The sequence below is a fragment of the Mus musculus genome, chromosome 5, assembly GCF_000001635.26.
Source record: "Mus musculus strain C57BL/6J chromosome 5, GRCm38.p6 C57BL/6J".
NCBI lineage: Eukaryota > Metazoa > Chordata > Mammalia > Rodentia > Muridae > Mus > Mus musculus.
The window spans coordinates 33,373,335-33,391,106 of NC_000071.6; the positions used below are offsets into that span (position 1 = coordinate 33,373,335).

The window sequence follows — 17,772 nt, forward strand, 5'->3', positions numbered from 1 at the left end:
AACCCTGCCACCCCACCCAGTAGGCCATGCAGCACCTCTGTGGGACATGAGTTTGTCTGTCACAACAGTGAAGGGCACTCAGCATACCTATTTTGGTGCAGTATACAAAACATTGTCTGCTAACCTCCAAAGGGCTTTTCTAAGGAATGAGGGCATAAATATCTAAAGTCCTAAGGTAACATTTGGCTCCTGCTGGGCTAGCCAGTGCCCACCTGGAGCCAGAGCATTGCAGGCTTTCTTGGAGGACCAAACTGGATCTTGATCTCTGTTCTTGGGATCTTAGGAACCAGGGTTGGAGGCAAGGCTTCAAGCTGTACACAGTGCCAAGCAGGTGCTCTGTGTGTTCTCTTCACTTCCCCTTACCTGGGCGGGTCCTTCTCTGACTCTTTAACCCTCTCTTTAACTCTAGCTCCGATTCTTCCTCTATGGCAGCTGCATTGGCCACATCACCTACTTCTGCCAGTGTGGCCAAACACAGGTACCCACTGCTTCCCAGTGCTCTCTTTTGCCCTATTTTGGGGTCTCCATGACCTAGCACCAGTTGACAACCTATCATCCTGAAGTCACAGCCTGTCTGGGGCCGCTGCCTTCTACCCGTGGTACCAATGAGAGAGGGCAGCAGAATGACCCCAGCACTTTTTTTTTTTAAAAACCTTCGTGCAGTGTAGCTGTCCTTTGGGTTGAGTTTGATTATTATGAAGTTACCTGACATGACATGTGATTACGAATACTAACATTGTCTTGGGGAAAGGGAAGGTTCAGGAGTCTTCTCCCCTCACCGAGGTTCTCCAAGGTAAACAGATAAGGAAGTGGAGAGTTACAGCTGCTTATAAGCGACACAGGGAGGTGGTGGCACATAGCACATAATCCCAGCACTCGGAAGGCAGAGGCAGATGGAGCGCTTGTGAGGTCTAGGCCAGTGTGGATTTCCAAGATAGCAAGAGCTACACAGAGAAATCCTGTCTTGAAAAACAAACTACACGGGGAGCTTCTTGGCACTGAAGCTGCCTTCATGTTCCTGGAAGTAGTGCACATGAACTCATTGGCTCGTGAACCTGTACTTGAATCCTGTCTCTGGTCTGCTGCTGCCTTGGCTTTTCCTGTACTATAAATTGGCATGTCCCTCTGCTGTAGTGGCAGTTGCAGGATTTCTGCTTTGGGTGAGAAGACATACAGGTGAAGCCTTACAGGATCCTGCCTGCGTGAAGGACACGTGGGAAGGAATATGCAGGTGACATGCTAGCTTCTGAGTTGGCAGGAAGTAGATATTAGGACAAAATTAAGATACCGACTTGGTTACTTTTTATTGCCATAAGATACCGATGGAGGCAATCTACAGAAGAAAGCATTGAGGGCTCATGATTCCAGAGCATTATTATAGTCCATGACTATCACGGTGGGAGGCATGGCAGCAGCCAGGTGTGCTGGAGCAATACCTGCCTGAGAGGTCATATCTTGAGGTAACCATGAGGCAGAGAACTAGGGATGTTATGGGCTTTTAAAACAAAACTCACCCCCCAGTGGCACACCTTTTCCAAGAAGGCCACACCTACTAATCCTCCTTGAACAGTTTCACCAAGCATTCAGACTTGAGCCTATGATAGCCATTCTCACTCAGACCACCACAGATTTGTATGAGTATAGGTATGCGTGTACTCATTGGAGGTTAGAGGATAACGTTATCATTCTTGAGGTATGTTACCATGACTGTGGAGGTAGGAGCTCTCAAGATGGAAATCTCCGCTGCACTCATACTGTGGTCAGTGTTGCCTGCAGGTGAGGATATTGCAGGGTGATCCAAGGTCCCATGTTGAATTACATATTTGTTGGTCCCTTCTAATTAGCAAAACTTGGGCTTTAGTGGATAGTGGGGCCAACTCTATGGTAACACCCAAAAGCTCCAGGAATAAGGGTTATTGATAAGGAGTACTGGTTATTCTTGCAGAGCACCCAGGTTTGGTTCCCAGCATCCACATGGTAGCATCTTTGATGCCAAGTTCCTGGGAATTTAGTGCCTTCTAACCTAGGGCACCAGGTACATGCATAGTGTGCACATACTTGCATGTAAAAAAAATACATAAAATATTTAAAAATTAAAAACAGGAAGGGAATATACCATGCATACAACCTTTGGATAACCCAGCTTGAGAGATGTTTGGGTAATAATAGTGTATGAGTGTTTCCCTATATATGTGTATACAGATGTGTGTGTACTACATGCTTACAATGCCCACAGTTGCCAGAAAAGGGGATCAGATCCCTTGGAACTGGAATTAGATTTGTGAGCCCACAATTCCCATGTGGGTGTTGGGTTTGAATTGAACCCAGGTTCTCTGCAAGAGAAGCAAGTGCATTTGAGTGCTGTTCTCCAGCCATCCCCCCTCCCTCGGGCCTTTTGAGCTTGAAAGTGTGATTAGGGAGCTAGATGGATCCTAGAAGGATAGACTGAATGGTGCCTCCAGTCAGTGGTGCTGCACCCAACGAGACTCTTGACAGAATAACTCATGTACGTGATGGGATATATTATTACTATAGACCTTGCTGGCTTGTTTAGTTTCCTCATAGTCTCAAGACCAATTCTTACTTGCTTTGAGTGAAAGGCAGTGGACCTTCAGAGATCCTGCCCACCCTCTATATAAAGGCCCTATTATTTAATGCTAGCCTTAAAGTGACTTTCGAGTTTGGCAAAGCATCTGGAAGAACAGCAAAAGCAGCTTTTAAAGACATTAAAGGTTGTGTCAGTGGGAAAAGGATTAGGCCTGAGAACAAATAGGGTATTGAAAGAAAATCTCAGTGCCATGGGCAAACTACCTCATGAACTGTTGGCCTGGATGCCAGTGAAGCCCCCACATACAGGCCTTTGCCTTTGTTGTTTTGTTGTTGAAATAGCCTCCCTCTGCACTCCCTATTCCCCAATAGCTTTAGCAGTCCTGGAACTCACTATGTAGACCAGGCTGGACTTTAATTTTAAAGGATCCATCTGCCCCTGCCTCCTGGGTATGAGAATTAAAAGGCAGGTGCCACCATATCTGTCTTTGACTAGTAACTCTTCCTATTAGACTTAAGTCTGTTATCTGCTACTTGTTTCTGATTTGTCTCATCTGCTCTTTGTTCCCTTTTCTGTTTTCACCTGTATCCATTTTGTTTATTTTAAATTAGTCTCATGGGGAAGGCGGTGAGACAGAGTTTCTCTATGTTGCTCTGACTGTCCAGAACTCATTCTGTAGACCAGGCTGGCCTCAAACTCACAGAGATCTACCTGCCTCTGCCTCCTGAATGCTGGGATCAAAGGCATGTGCCACCACACCTGGCCTGTCTTTGCAATCTTAGGAGTGATGACCCACTTTTCTGCAGGATCAAATCTAGGGCCTCACACAAGCTGTGTAAATGCTGTCAGTAAGCCATTCTCTGCCCTGTTGCATCTAATTAATTTTTTTACTTTAGGGGTTCTGTTGATGATAGTGGTATGTTCTGAGAAATGGGTCATTAGGCAGTTACATCGTTATGTGACCATAGTATGTACTTAAACATCTGCTATATCATTAGGTGTCGAATTTGGTTTGACATCAACTGAAATGACATCATATACTATGTGACTGTTTATCACAATATACCTTCAAGTAGTATACCGATTTATGTAAGAATACAACTCTTGGAACATATATTACCATTTCCTCCCTCCATATCACTTGAGTAGCTGTTGTCATAATTTTTTCCTCAATATTGAACTTCAAAATCTATTGAACTGTGGCTTATAAAAGAGATTTGCAATCCTTTCATCAGCTTTATTGTTTACAGTTCTTGAGTTGCTCAGAGTCTGGATCTGCTCTCGTTTCCTTCCCAGGACTCCCTGAGAAGTGCTGGCAGGCCACTTCTTGCTCCTGTCTGCAGCAAGCTCAACTTTTGACGGACCCCCCCCACCCCCCCCCGCCCCGCCGCACATATGTACAAGCCTGGCTTGACACAACCTTTTCTTGTACTTCTTTAAAAGACATTTTCCAACTCCTGAGATCACACAGCTGCTAAGCCTGGCAACTTCCGTTTGAGTAGTGGAACCCACATGGTGGAGAGAACCACCTCTCAGAAATTGTCCTGATCATACTAGGGAGGGTCCCACCTTCTAACCCCCCAATAAAAAAAAATGTAATAATATCTTAAAGACATTTCATTCTCTTTAAATTTTGGGGGTGGGATGGGTGGGGGCAATCTGTGCATGTAAAATGAGAAACTACAGTCCACGATCAATCTCACGAGTGTATGAGGACTGGGACCTGCCAAGAGGTGGTGGGAAGAGCTCAGATTCCAAACATCACAAGTTGAGTTGCCAGATCCTCACATATTGAACACAACACAAATGAACGGGGGAGGGGGGGGGAGGGGACGGACGTGTCGGGGGAGTCCAGTTGACTTTGTTCACTGACCCGGATTCAGGGAAGGGTAGGTAAGTGGGTGGGACAGTAGGCACACCATGCTTTTAACAGTCTAGTCCAGAAGCTCAAGACCGTCCTGCAGGACACACAAACTGGCTGAATGCCCGCTCTATGGGTGCAGACCCGAACCCCAAACCGGATACACAGGGAGACCGGTGTATGCTTCTCCTTTGCTAAGCGAAGCAGGAGCTGACAGCGGAAAGGCAGAGCGAGTTGTGAGCCGGCTAAGGCGGCAGTATCCGGGGTCTGTGCGTTCAAGAGTTGGGCTGAAGCAGCGTGAGGTTGGTAGAGGCCAGAGTCCTGAACACTGTGAAGCTGTAGGAAGGGAGCAAGCAGCTCTAGCCGAGAGCTGACATATCTTCTACAATCATCTACGTTGAGACTGAACTGACATTTTAAAACATCCAATCAGTGCAACCACCACTACCCCAGGGCAGCCTTGCAACGGTGCCTCCCACCATAGCCTGTCCTGGGGTGGACAACTGACCCGGTCAGGGAGGCGGGCCGACCCTTCCCAACCGGACTTGCGCCCAGATTCCCTTCTGAGCTTTCTTAGCAGATATACAGAGGCTGTACATAGGCCGCGAGCCTCCTGGTGGCCAGAGAACTGATCCCCAGATCAAAACTTCTTTCTGCACCTCAGTCTCATACTCCTGACCCAAAGCCACCGCCCCTTTAAGAACTTGCCGGGCCCTCCCGCCTCCTTTTTCTCGCGCTTAGTTCTTCTCGATCTGCCCCGCCCCCTGGAGGAGCGTTGCGTCACCGCGTTGCCGCGTCCTCGCGCCTGCGCTGTGGAGCCGCTCCAGGCAAATGACGGAGACGGGTGGCTGCCTCATCTGAAAGGGACTGGACCAGAGCGGGCGCGTCGCGGTGACTTCCGCTCCTGCGCCGCGGGTCTTCGCGAGTGTGTGCCCGCTGCTCTCTGGGGCCTGTAACAGAGAGAGCTCTGTCTACACCGGAAGGGGTGGGCGAAACAAGCTGCTGCATCCTGCGGGCCGTGTCACCGGGGCTGAGGGACGCTGGTACTACGTCTCCTGAGGCAGCGAGTGCGGCGGACTGAGGGTCGTGGCTGGTCAGATTCTCGGCCCGCAGGGTCGGATCAGTCGCCCCCGCAGTTGTCCAGAGACTGTCGCTTGCAGAGAGCGAGTTTCTTGTGCGGCCAGTTTGCTTAAAATTTAGTGACATTTCCCCTTAGCCCGCGGTAACGTCACCCACACAGCTGACCGAAGACTGCCGGAGTTAGTCTCATCTTTAAAACCTTAGCTAATTATCACCGAAGGGCTTGATGGCCTTCCGTGGGAATGTGGTGGCTAGCCTTCTTCGCCTGGGAGACAACCTACAGAGACACCCTAGGGCCTTTGCCGTAATCCCCAGTATTTGGAGTCCCCCATAAACTTAAAACTAAGACCGTGAAGTATTTATTGTATGTTAACTCAGCATCTCCGCGTCCCTTGTTTCTAGATATGGATCAGAAACTTTCACAGTTGATAGAGGAGCTCACAACTTCAGGAGAATCCCAACTCAATGCTCAGAAAATGAAGGAACTGAAGAAAATTTGCAAGTATGTATTGAGGCTAAATGTGCCAATGTCCCCTGAGCACCCACACCGTGGAGATTGTGGACCCTCTGCCCTCTTGTACACCTCTGCCACCTCCTGCATTCACTACCTAGGAAGGAATTATCTGATCACCAGGGCATGGTGGCATTTGCCTGTTGTGAGGTAGAGTTGGGAGTAGCATGAGTTCCCCGCAGCTTGGGCTACATAGTAAGGCCTTGTCTCAGGAACCACTAAAGGATTTCTGGGGCTGTAATCCTGGTGTACCTGGGTCCAGAATGTCGCGCAAACTCTGAACTTGGTGCCTCTGACGATTTCTGTAAGGTATAAAGCTATCACACTATGTCAGTAAAAGTAGATCCTCTTCTTTTCCGTTGGAGTAAAGAGTTCATGATTGGGTCAGTGGCTCTGGCCTCCCCACCCCCGCCCCACCCCCAGGGATGCTCAGGAGCCCCAAGCATGCTGTCCCCAAGCAAACTGTACCACTGAGCTACCTATTATTATCATCATCATCATCATTATTATTATTATTATTATTATTATTATTATTTCTCCTTCTCCTCCTCCTCTCCCTCCTCCTCCTCCTCCTCCTCCTCCTCCTCCTCCTCCTCCTTCTTCTTCTTCTTCTTCTCTCTCTCTCTCTCTCTCTCTCTCTCTCTCTCTCTCTGACAGATTCTCATGTAGCCCAGGTTAACCTCTTTACTATGTAGCTAAGGCTGGCTGTGAATTTCTGATCTTCCTGCTTCCACTTAAGTGTTCCTTTGGGGTCATAGGCATGTACCATCATAGAACCCAATATTTTTTTAAAAGATTCATTTATTTTTATACATAAGTACACTGTAGTTGTCTTCAGACACCAGAAGAGGACGTCAGATCTTATAACAGATGGTTGTGATCCGCCATGTGGTGGCAGAGATTTGAACTCAGAACCTCAGAAGAGTGGTCAGTGTTCTTACCCGCTGAGCCATCTCTCCAGCCCGGACCCAATCTTTAAAGTAGTCGTTCTCATCCTTATTAATCCCTCGGAAGGAAGCACTGTGATGCTCCCTGCCTTGCTACTCAAGGCAGTCTTATTTGGTTAAGAAGCAAAATTCCTTCATTGCCTTGGTCACTAATGAGCCTTTGTTTATAAAATGAGAGAACTTAAATGATTCTTTCTGAAGTGGTAGAGTATTCACATTGCAATAATTCTGGGCCTGGTTTAGCTGTACACCCCAGAAAAACCTCCAAGTGTGATTTACATAGGGTATGGAAATGGGAATAGAGGAGCAACCCAGAGGACTTTGAGAACCTTTTGCTCCATTTCCTGTAGAGGATTCTGGTCTATGCACTCAGTCCTGTCTGGCTGACACTGGGGCTCAGAGGGCACCTCTAGAGGGGTTCTAGGCTTTCATGTATCAGAACAAAGATTGTGTAGTAGCAACTAAAGCAAGAAAGTTTCTTAAGAGTGAGGATCCTTCCAAGGGAGAAAGCTGGCTCAAGCAGGGAAAAGTTTAACAGCTCGGATGTCTCTGCTATACAAAGAGTTGGGCTTATTATATCTTATTGTGAGCATTTGCTGCTCTGTCTGTTGTATTTCTACATTACCACCTCATGCATTCCCTGTCTGATAGTTTGAATGAGAATGGTTCATGTATTTGAGTGCTTGGCTCCAAGATGGTGGAATGGCTTGGAAAAGATGTGACCTTGTTGGAGGAGGTCATTCATGGTGGGCTTCAAGATTTTAAAAGCCCACTCTATCTCTAGTTAGCTTTCTACTTCATGTCTCAAGATTTGAGCTCTCAACTATTGCTCCAGCACTGTGCTTGTCTGTCTGCTGTCATGTATTCCCCCATGATGTTCATGGGTTCACCCTCTGAAACCATAAGCCCCAATAAACTCTTCCTTCTCTAAATTGCCTGGATTGTGGTGTCTTATCACAGTAATAGAAAACTAACTAAGACAATGCCTCATTAGCATCTTGAGCCCCTCCCCTCCCCGGGAAGTACATGTCTTAGTATTCTATTGAGCTATAGATTATCCCATAGATAATCTATTATTATTCTATAGATTGCCATCAAGACACTCTAGAGGGCCCGTGTTAGTGATTCCAGTCAGTTTTAGTTGGTTTTAGGTGAGAGAATTTCAGTTTTCCTCTTTGCCAACTTTTCTTTTTATTCTAATTATGTAAGCTTTGTACAAGCCCTTTTGGACCTCCCTTTCCACTTGAGATCTATGGATCTAGGAATCTTTTAAGGAAGCTAAAGAATGATAGTCCGGTGGCCTGCTAAGATGGTAACCTGAGTTCAATCCTAGAAACCTGTGCAAAGGTAGAAAGAAAGGGCTGACTCCATAGAGTTGTTCCATCTTCTTCACACATGTGCTGTGGAGTGCATACCCACACATATAGTCAAACACACAGTAATAATTTTTCAAGTTAAAAAAATTCCCATCTAGCTTCTATAAGTGCTTCCTTGATAGCTCAGGCCATGTAAGAGGGACCACAAGACTGCTGTCCAGTGACTAGAGAGAAGAATTTGGATTCTCCAGCTAAAATTGGGTCTTCTCACATGACTTGCCTATAGGTCCATCTACTAGAGGCATTTTCTTAATTGAGGTTCCCCCTTCCCAGATTAACTTAGCTTGTGTCAAGTTGACAAAACAAAAACAAAAAACGCACCTAGACAACACAGGCCTTCAAAGGGCAATAATCAGGAAAAGCATAACCGAGTGTTTGCCCAGGAGAGCCGTCTTTGTGCTGCTTGTTCCCAGTATATTTGAAATACTGTTTTGATCTTATCTTAAGCTGTGGAACCAAACTGGCATTTCTCTTTGAGCATGAGGTAGGCTTACCTCTGGGCTTCTGTTAGCACATCAAGAGCTATCAAGCTTTGGAGGACAGCTGACCTCATCTTAACTTTTGAGTTTAAGAGTGAGATATATCCCTTAGGCTTGGAAAAGAAAAAACTGTTGATTATATATTGAAAATTTTACAGGGTGCAAAAGAATAATTTCAAAAAGGAATTCACCGTTAGAATAGAGTAAGGGGAAAATTGCGTGTGGTTATAATCATTGAATTTGTACTATACAACAGTATAAAAAATGTAATGGAGGGCAGGAGAGATGTCTTAGTTGGTCAGGTACTGCTAAACATGAGAGCCTGAGTTTGATCCCTGCCGTGCATGCAGAAATCTGAGTGTAGTGGCATACATTGTAATGGCAGTGCTGGGAAGACAGGCATGAGGATCAGTGGCATTCGCTGGCCACCCAGCCTGTGTTAATCACTGAACTCCAGATCCCAGTGAAAGACTGTGTGTCAAAAAGCAAAGTAGCATCCGAGGAACAACATCTGATGTTGATCTCTGGCCTCCACATGCCGCACACACACATATGTGTACATATGCACATGTACATGTACCTACACACATGAACAAGGAAGCCCACCTGCATATATCCCCACAAGTAATGAAGAAAAGCATAAGGTTACAACTATAGATGGATTTGTAAATAGGACTTACCTTTAGGACTTACCTTATATTTAGGAAGTTAAGACACTTTTTTATTTATTTGTTTGAAGAGATTTTTGTTTGTTTCTTTGTTTTTTGTTTTTCAAGACAGGGTTTCTCTGTGTAGCCCTGGCTGTCCTGGAATTCACTTTGTAGACCAGGCTGGCCTCAAACTCAGAAATCCACCTGCCTCTGCCTCCCAAGTGCTGGGATTAAAGGTGTGCGCCACCACTGCCTGGCTTGAAGAGAATTTTTACATTTAAAAAACAGTTTGCCTATGTAAACAAGATTGTCTTTAAGGATTCTTATTTTTTTAAAGATTTATTTATCTACTTTGTATGACTACTTGGCTCACATGCATGTATGTGTGTATGCTCTAAGTGTATACTTGTTGAATTCCCTGGAATTGGGGTTACAGATGGTAGTAAGCCATTACATAGGTTCTGAGAATTGAACTCAGGTCCTTTGCAAGGGTAACAAAGGCTCTTAACCACTGAGCCATCTCTCCAGTCCTTCTTTAAGGTATTCAGGAGACTGTGAAGACTCAAAACAGGTTTTATCCTAGAGACTAACTTCTTTCATTAGTTCATTATTAGACATCAAGAGTACATTCTTAAGTTCTTTAGTCTGGATGGAATAGGCCTCTGTCTACCCTGAGGAGTTATCAGTAAACAATGGAAGCTGTTTACATCTTTAGCAGGCTCATGTCTGAGCATTGCTGTGGCTGGTATCGCTTGCAAGTACCCTGGATATCCACATTATAGCCTAGCTGTAGAAGTAATCTATGGATATAAGAAAGCTCCTAACTTTTAGGTGAGGGCCCCCCAGTGGTGTGTTTGTTATTGGACCATGTTTTGGGTGATTGCAAAGGCTACGGCTGAAAACAGTACCTCTTTTGGCTTTCGAGCATTCCCATCAACCCTGGTTATGCACAAGTTTATTTAGTAGGGATCTGGCATTATTGCTTAAAGGCTGTGTTTTACTTTTCTGTTGCTGTCATAAAAACACCATGACCAAAAGCAACTTGCAGGGGGGGTGGGGTGGTGGAAAGGGTTCATTTCATCTTAAAACTCTCGGGTCACATTGCCCACCGAGGAAAAACAGAGCAGAAACTGAAGCAGAAGCCATGGAGGAATGCTGCTTACTGGCTTGTTCCCCACGGCTTCCTCTGCCTGCTTGCTTATACAGGTCAGGACCATCTACCTAGGGATGGGACACCAGCAGTGGGCTGGGCTCTTCCACATCAGTATTAATCAAGAAAATAGCCGCACAGACTTGGCTACAGGTAATTGGATAGAGACATTGTTTCAACCTAGGTTTATTTCCAGATAACTCTAGCTTGTGTCAAGCTGACAGAAAACAAACAAACAAACAAACAAACAAACAAACAATCAGGACAGAAAGAAAACAAAGCAGAATTGAAAATAAAATTAACATTTCCCTCCCACATTAGTCATTTCCTGTTAGATGAGGTATGTCACCTAGCAGGTTTTGAGGCTCCCAAAGCGCCCTGCCATCCCAGTGCTCTCTCTGCCTCCTGCTTGTGGTTTAGGATGTGAGTGCTCAGCTAGCACTCCACCATTGTGGACTCTAGCCCCAACTCTAACCCTGACTCTCTAAGTTACCTTTGTTGTGGTGTCTTATCACCACCAGAACAGTGACGAAGACATGGAACAACTTCTCTGGTCTGTTATAGTTAACAGGTTTCCTAAGTTTTCATCCCTACAAGGAGGCTTTCTGTCACCAGCCTACATCTGTGGGTCCCTGTTGGAGTATCATGATCCCAATAGGTGGGTTCCTGATCTGGGAGGATATTCACTCAGAATGGACAGCCATGAGAGTTTGAATAAATAATTTGTTTCTATACTTCCTCTTTTCTTCCAAAAGCCTCTGCTTTTTGTCATGAGTACAAATATTGAGGACCAAGTAGAGATCCTTCCAACCTTTGGCCAAACCTCCCACCAGCCAGCCTGTATTGAGACCAGAAGATGTTACAGTAAAATATTAGCCCCCTTAGGTTCTCATGATCAAATATATTTCTTTATTTGCATTTTTAAAGTTTATTATTTTGTAAATGTATGTACGTGTACACACATGAGTGTATGTGTGCATGCATGCAGGTGTATGCAGATATCACTGTGAACTTTTGGAGGTCAGAGGACAACTTTGTGGAGTTGGTTCTTTCTTTCCACCTTTAGGTGTATTCCAGGGATCAAACTCAGATCTCCAGACATGCCCAGAAAGCATATCTACCTGCTAAGCTATTTCAGCAGTGTATGATGAAACGCAATCAGTTCTTGAGGATGCACTGTAGCTGGGCATTCAAAGTAACATAGGGTGTGTCCTAAGAGGAGAGACAAGAAACAGGCTCTGGGAGTAGGAAGTGCCTCCCTCTGTATTGTGCAGAATCCTCTAGGATGCTTGCCAGATTGGGGTGTCCCCAGTCTATCATACTCTCTGGGGGTTCTGGTGAATTGAGTATAGCTTACCCAAGGGTTAGAAACACTGCTTTGAACCACCAGCTTTTCTGTTTCTCCTTCTCAGCTAGAGTTGGAGCCAGCTAGTGATGTCTCTTCAGGAACCTTGTCCTGCTTTAACTTTGCAGGTAATGGAATGCAAGTCCCTGCTACAGGCACATTTCTTTACCTTAGTGAAAAGAGGCTTCTCACCAGAGCTTCTACAGCGTCCCAGGCAGCTAGGTTTGTCAGAGAAGTTTGCCTGCATGGGTAGCTCTGTGTTTTTCCGGATTGTCATTGAGGTTAAAAGTGGAAAGGGGCAGATTTTCTCTTTGTCTTTGGGCTCATGTGTAAGGGAGTATATATAAGATATTTGGGAAACTCAATTAGTGGCCGTAGAGATGGACTGTCTACTGGGAATGACGAGGGAGGACAAGGTGAAAGGGGGTAGAATATGGGTGGCACAGGGAGCAGTGTTGAAGTTAAGAGCAGTGAGATGGTCTGCAATGAAGGATAAGGCTGGAGAGAAGCAGCCACAGCTTCCATGGTGCAGGGACGCACCAGGAGATAGAAACATGCACCAGAGCTAGTGACCAGAAATGTTCCAGACTGGAGCCACTGCACTGTTGCCGCTGCCCAAGTGCTCGGGACAGATGCTTGCATGATTGAGTCTCTGAGCATCCTGCCAGCACCCTCTCTACCCTAGGCCCGCCATCAGGAAAGTGATTGCTGAGCTGTGTGTGGGTGTGGCTTAGTGGACTCCTTTGAATTTGTCCTTTCCAAGGAGTTGCCACAGGGCAAGGTGACTTTATTTTATTTTATGTTTTATATTTTGATTCAGAGTCTCACTATGTAGCTTTTGTTGGCTTGGAGCTCACTGTGTAGACCAGGCTGGCCTCAGACTCTTAGAGTGCTGAGATTAAAGGTATGCACCCACCCCCACCCCCACCCCCAACCCCACCCCCACCCCCTGAATGTGACTTTAACAGCACATTCAGTTGATTCATGAAGGGCTAACTCCTAACCTCTGCTGATGTCTAGCCAGACTCTCTTGTGATAGGTGTGGCATGTTAGTGGCTCAGTGGGTAAAGAAACTCACCTTACAAGCTTGACAGCCTAAGTTGGCACTGGGAATGAGAGAACTGAATCCTGAAAGTTGTCTTCTGACTGCCACATGCATGGCATGGCATGTGTGTGCCTGTACATGTCCTGTTACATACAGTTCTGTATACATCTTCACATAGTACATGACTCATTAACATCTTAAGTTTCCACCCAGGGTCATGTATTTTAGTATTCTAATGAACTTTTGGCTATTCTCAGGCATTCTGGAGTGCTTCTGTTCCTGGGCCAGTAGCATCAGCATGTTTCAGTTGGTCTTAGCTGAATTTTTCCAACTTACTTTTTCATATGCTAATCTTGGGAGGCTTTGCACAAGGCCTTAGTCCCTTACTCTGCCCTATTCTGTCTTATTGCTATCCTGTGAAGGATGTGTGCATGCTGTGGATGTCAGCTGTCAGAGTAGCTGGGGACCATCCAAGGGTAGATGTGTTTCAACAGAAGCCATTGGCATTTTTTATTACATTTATTTTATGTGTACAAGTGTTTTACCTACATGTATGTTTGTGTACCATATTTATGCCAGCTCCCTAGGGAGGCCTGAAGAGTATGTCAGATCTCCCAGAACCAGAGGTAGGGATTTATGAGCTGCTATGTGTGTGCTAGGAATCGAACCCAGGTCTTCTAGGAAAGCAGCTAGGGCTTTTAAGCACTGAGCCATCTCTCCAGCCCCTGACATTTGATTTTTTAAAAAGATTTATTTATTTATTTATTTATTTATTTATTTATTTATTTAATATATATGAGTACACTTAGCTGTCTTCAGACACACTGGAAGAGAGATTCGGATCCCATTACAGATGGTTTGAGCCACCATGTGGTTGCTGGGATTTGAACTCAGGACCTCTGGAAGAGCAGTCAGTGCACTTAACTGCTGAGCAGTCTCTCCAGCCCCATTTGATTCTTAATGTAACGTTTGTATTCTTTTGTGTTTTCACCATGTTTATCCTTACAGTGCTGGAGGTCCAGCTGAGGACCTCACACAAGCTAGTCAGATGCTTTACCACTGCGCCACACCAACAGCTGCCTTAGCCATTTGAAAATGTAGAAAATGCTCTTGTCTCCTGGGCAGTACAGAAACAGGCCAGGAGTGAGCCACACTTGGTGCTTAGACACTGGTCTGTCTACTCAGCTTTAGAAGGGGAGAATGAGGATTGGATGCTGAGCACAGTCCCCCCCCCCCCACAGACCTGTGAATGTAGTGTCCCCACCCAAAATGTGACGCTGATTTGTCTTTGCTGAGTAAGTATTCAGTTAGGCTGGCCTGTGTTCCCAGGTCTTCCGAGGAGCAGCTGAGCCATGCCTACCGCCTGCTGATCACACAGCTGACCCAGGGCCATGCCGAGATCCGCCTCTCGGCCTTCCAGATCGTGGATGAGCTCTTCACCCGCTCTCATCAGTTCAGAATGCTGCTTGTTTCTGACTTCCAGGAATTCCTCGAGCTCACACTGGGCACAGATAGTGACCGTCCCCTGCCACCCCCTCGGGAGGCAGCTCAGAGGCTAAGGCAGGCAGCCATGCAAGCTGTGGAAGGTTGGAATGAGAAGTTTGGGCAGGCCTATAAGAAGCTAGCCTTGGGCTACCACTTCCTAAAACACACCAAAAAGGTAAGTGGTTCTTGGACAGTAAAGTGCTCTTTGCTGGGGTGAAGGGACAGCCAATGGGTGAGAGAGCTCACTTCGCTGAGTGTTTGACATTGCACAGGCTGGGTAGGCAGGGCAGCTGGATCAGCATGTAGAATGGAGGAAGCTCCTAAAGGTCAGAGTAGCCTCGGGGTACCTGGCCCCTGCCAGGGAGGAGCTGAGCCTATAGAATCATAATCCTAGATGCCTTCTGCTTTAGGGTGGGCTCCCCTTTCTGGGACATAGCCTTTTCCTGACAGTAAGCAATGCTCAGTTCTTGCTGTGGGCTCTGACTGGTGCTGTGCTTAATAAGACACCACGTTCTGTTATTTCTTTCACCCCTCCTGTCACTACCTACATGTGGCCCTGCCCCTGTCAGCAGCACAGGCAAATGGCTGGGCCATTCTGCATGGTTGTGGTCCCTGTATGGTGTTCCCTATTCTCTGGGGTTCACTTCTGGGTGGTGGTTAGCCTCTGGGTCTATCTGGTAACCCTGACCTGCAGTTAGGAGCACGTTGTTTCCTAACATGTTACCCTTGGCACTGGATGTCTGGTGGAAGATGTGGCAAGATGAAGCAGCCTTGTTTGAAGTGCTGTGGACTGACAGCCATTGAGATCCTTCCTGGCCTTGTGTTGATGGCAATGTGTCTTTTTCCCCTCCTTTGGGTTTGTGTTTGTTGTAGGCAATCCTAAACCTCCTTCTCGATTTCTCAGGTAGATTTTCGGGATATAAATGTTAGGACTGTGGCAGAAAGGAAGCGAGAAGAGGAGAAGCAGAAGCACCTGGATAAAATCCACAGAGAAAGTGCAGACCGGGCTAAGAGGGAAATGGAAGGTAAGTTCCGAGGCTAAGCCCTTGAAGCTGCCCCCATGGCCCTGTGTTTGTCTCCTAGTTGTTCTCTAATCTAATCTGAGGCCCACACAGGCAGGTTTGCAAGGCAAGAGTGGTTGGTGTGGGGTTGAGCCTTCACAGGGTGCCTGTAGTGCTTGTGTTCTCCTTGTGATTTGGTCCACCTGTAACTATTTGTCTCAAGACTCCCTGAGCAGAGGCTGAGTCTAGGTGTGAATCTCAGAAGTCTGCACTAGCAGGAGGCCATCTTGTCCTCCTCATGTCCAGCATCTGTTCTCGCTAGTTCCCTTCCCCAGATCCGCATCCTTCCTTGGAGCTCGTCCTTGTGAGATGGGTCAGCTGCTCTCTGTTCTCAGATACAGGTCTTGGGTTCTGTCTGTGTCCAGAGCCTTCTTCACACCTGCCCTAGTTGTTAGCCTCGGAAGCCTCGGCCTTGGAGAGGGCTGCAAGCAGACAGCTGTGCTGTGGATGGCTTACAGGGCTCTAGGAGGGGAAGTGTGTGATGGTGATGGTATAGAAGTGTGGTCTCTTTGGAAGGTTGGCCTTCAGTGGTCATGTAGGCTTCTGTGAGCTGCCACACAACCATAATGAGAGATCTACTTCAAAGACTGAGTTTCTGTGTTAGATAGCTTATTAAATAGTTGAAAGTATGGTTTATATGCCAGTCCACTTGGCTTTTTTTTTTTTTTTTTAAATATCATGTCCCCTTGGTGTCTTGGGAAGCAGTCTTGGCCATCTGTTGCTCTTTGACTCAAGATGACAGAGTAAATAGGTATCTCAATGTCTGCAGAAATGTATGATGAAATTGAATGCTGCCTGACAGAAGTGGAGAACTGCTTTAAGCTGCTGGTGCCCTTGGATTTTGTACCATGCCCAGAGGATAAATTCTTTGGTGAAGCGTCTAGCATGACAGAGGGCTATGCTCCTTGCCCCTTGAGCCCGGACCTGGCCACTCCCCGTGAGTCTGGTCTCTCTGGACCCCAGGATGAAGAGCAGCCATGCTGTAGCAAGGACCTGGTTGCCTCTGCATACCATGTAGGATCTGTTGTTGGTCTGAAGGCACTACCCCAAACAGCCATGAAAGACTCCTCCAGGGATGAGGACGAACCCAGCGACCCGGATGATTTCCTGCGGAGCCATGGACTGGGTTCCCACAAGTACACGCTGGATGTTGAAGTCCCCTCAGGTAACTGGCCACTGCTGCCTGCACCCTCTGCTCTCGTCAGGTCTGTAACTCTCTCACTGGCAATGGCTTATCCCATGGTAGAATTGAGACGTAGGGACAGCATCTCCTTGGGTTGGACTATGCGGGGTAGAGGGACTTCCATCTGGTTAGTCTTTCCTGCTGGGATTCTCTGCTATTAGAGTCCTATCCCAGTGAGGCTATGATCAGGGTATAAAGTCCCTGGCAGGCTGTATGGGCATCCACCTGGAGGTCCACCAGGGTCACCTGCTAAGAGGAAAATGTGAGCAAAGCATGATTTCTTGCTGTGTTTAGAATGACAGCATGTTACAGACAGCATTGTGTTTGTGTTTGGCCGTGGATTTCAGCCTTGGGCTACAGAGGTGTTCGTTCTCTCTCTCTCTCTCTCTCTCTCTCTCTCTCTCTCTCTCTCCCTTCTTCCCTCCCTCCCTCTTTCTCTCTCTTTTCTTTTCTTTTTTTTTTTAAAGATTTATTTATTGGTTATATGTAAGTACACTGTAGCTGTCTTCAGACACTCCAGAAGAGGGAGTCAGATCTTGTTACAGATGGTTGTGAGCCACCATGTGGTTGCTGGGATTTGAACTCCGGACCTTCAGAAGAGCAGTCGGGTGCTCTTACCCACTGAGCCATCTCACTAGCCCTTCTTTTCTTTTCTTTTCTTTTCTTTTCTTTTCTTTTCTTTTCTTTTCTTTTCTTTTCTTTTCTTCTTTTCGTTTTTCAAGACAGGGTTTCTCTGTATAACCCTGGCTGTCCTAGAAATCACTCTGTAGACCAGGCTGGCCTCAAACTCAGAAATCTGCCTGCCTCTGCCTCCCAAGTGCTGGGATTAAAGGCGTGTGCTACCACTGCCTGGCTACAGAGGTGTTTTCTTGTTCATCCATCCATCGTTGCTGAATCAGGTATCCTCATAGGTACATGTGTTCACCATGTGGGATATGGTTGAAAGGGCCTGGAGCTCTCCAGATTCCACAGCTTCAAGTTTGTGTCTCTGAGGCACTGCACCTTGCCTCGTACTCATCCAGGTGCTAGAGAGGTCCTTTCTAGAGGCCCT

At 46.6% G+C, this 17,772-nt stretch overlaps 1 protein-coding gene across 9 annotated transcripts in view; it reads left to right on the forward strand.

Annotated features, from left to right (window-relative positions):
- The first annotated feature begins 5,188 nt into the window (after positions 1-5,188).
- The window catches only part of Uvssa (UV stimulated scaffold protein A), a 42,377-nt gene continuing 29,793 nt past the window's right edge, over positions 5,189-17,772 (forward strand). For 2 of the 9 annotated variants that reach the window (NR_153107.1, NM_001081101.2), the window contains exons 1-5: positions 5,362-5,668; positions 5,892-5,991; positions 14,322-14,652; positions 15,382-15,502; positions 16,308-16,703. Coding sequence is in view for 4 of the 9 variants with exons in the window: in NM_001081101.2 (NP_001074570.1) it covers positions 5,894-5,991; positions 14,322-14,652; positions 15,382-15,502; positions 16,308-16,703 (946 nt within the window). In the remaining 5 variants the exon portion in view is untranslated. Of the gene's footprint in view, positions 5,992-14,321; positions 14,653-15,381; positions 15,503-16,307; positions 16,704-17,772 lie in introns of all 9 variants that reach the window. The other 7 variants (XR_003955709.1, XR_376825.4, XR_003955710.1 and 4 more) reach the window with 6 other exon arrangements.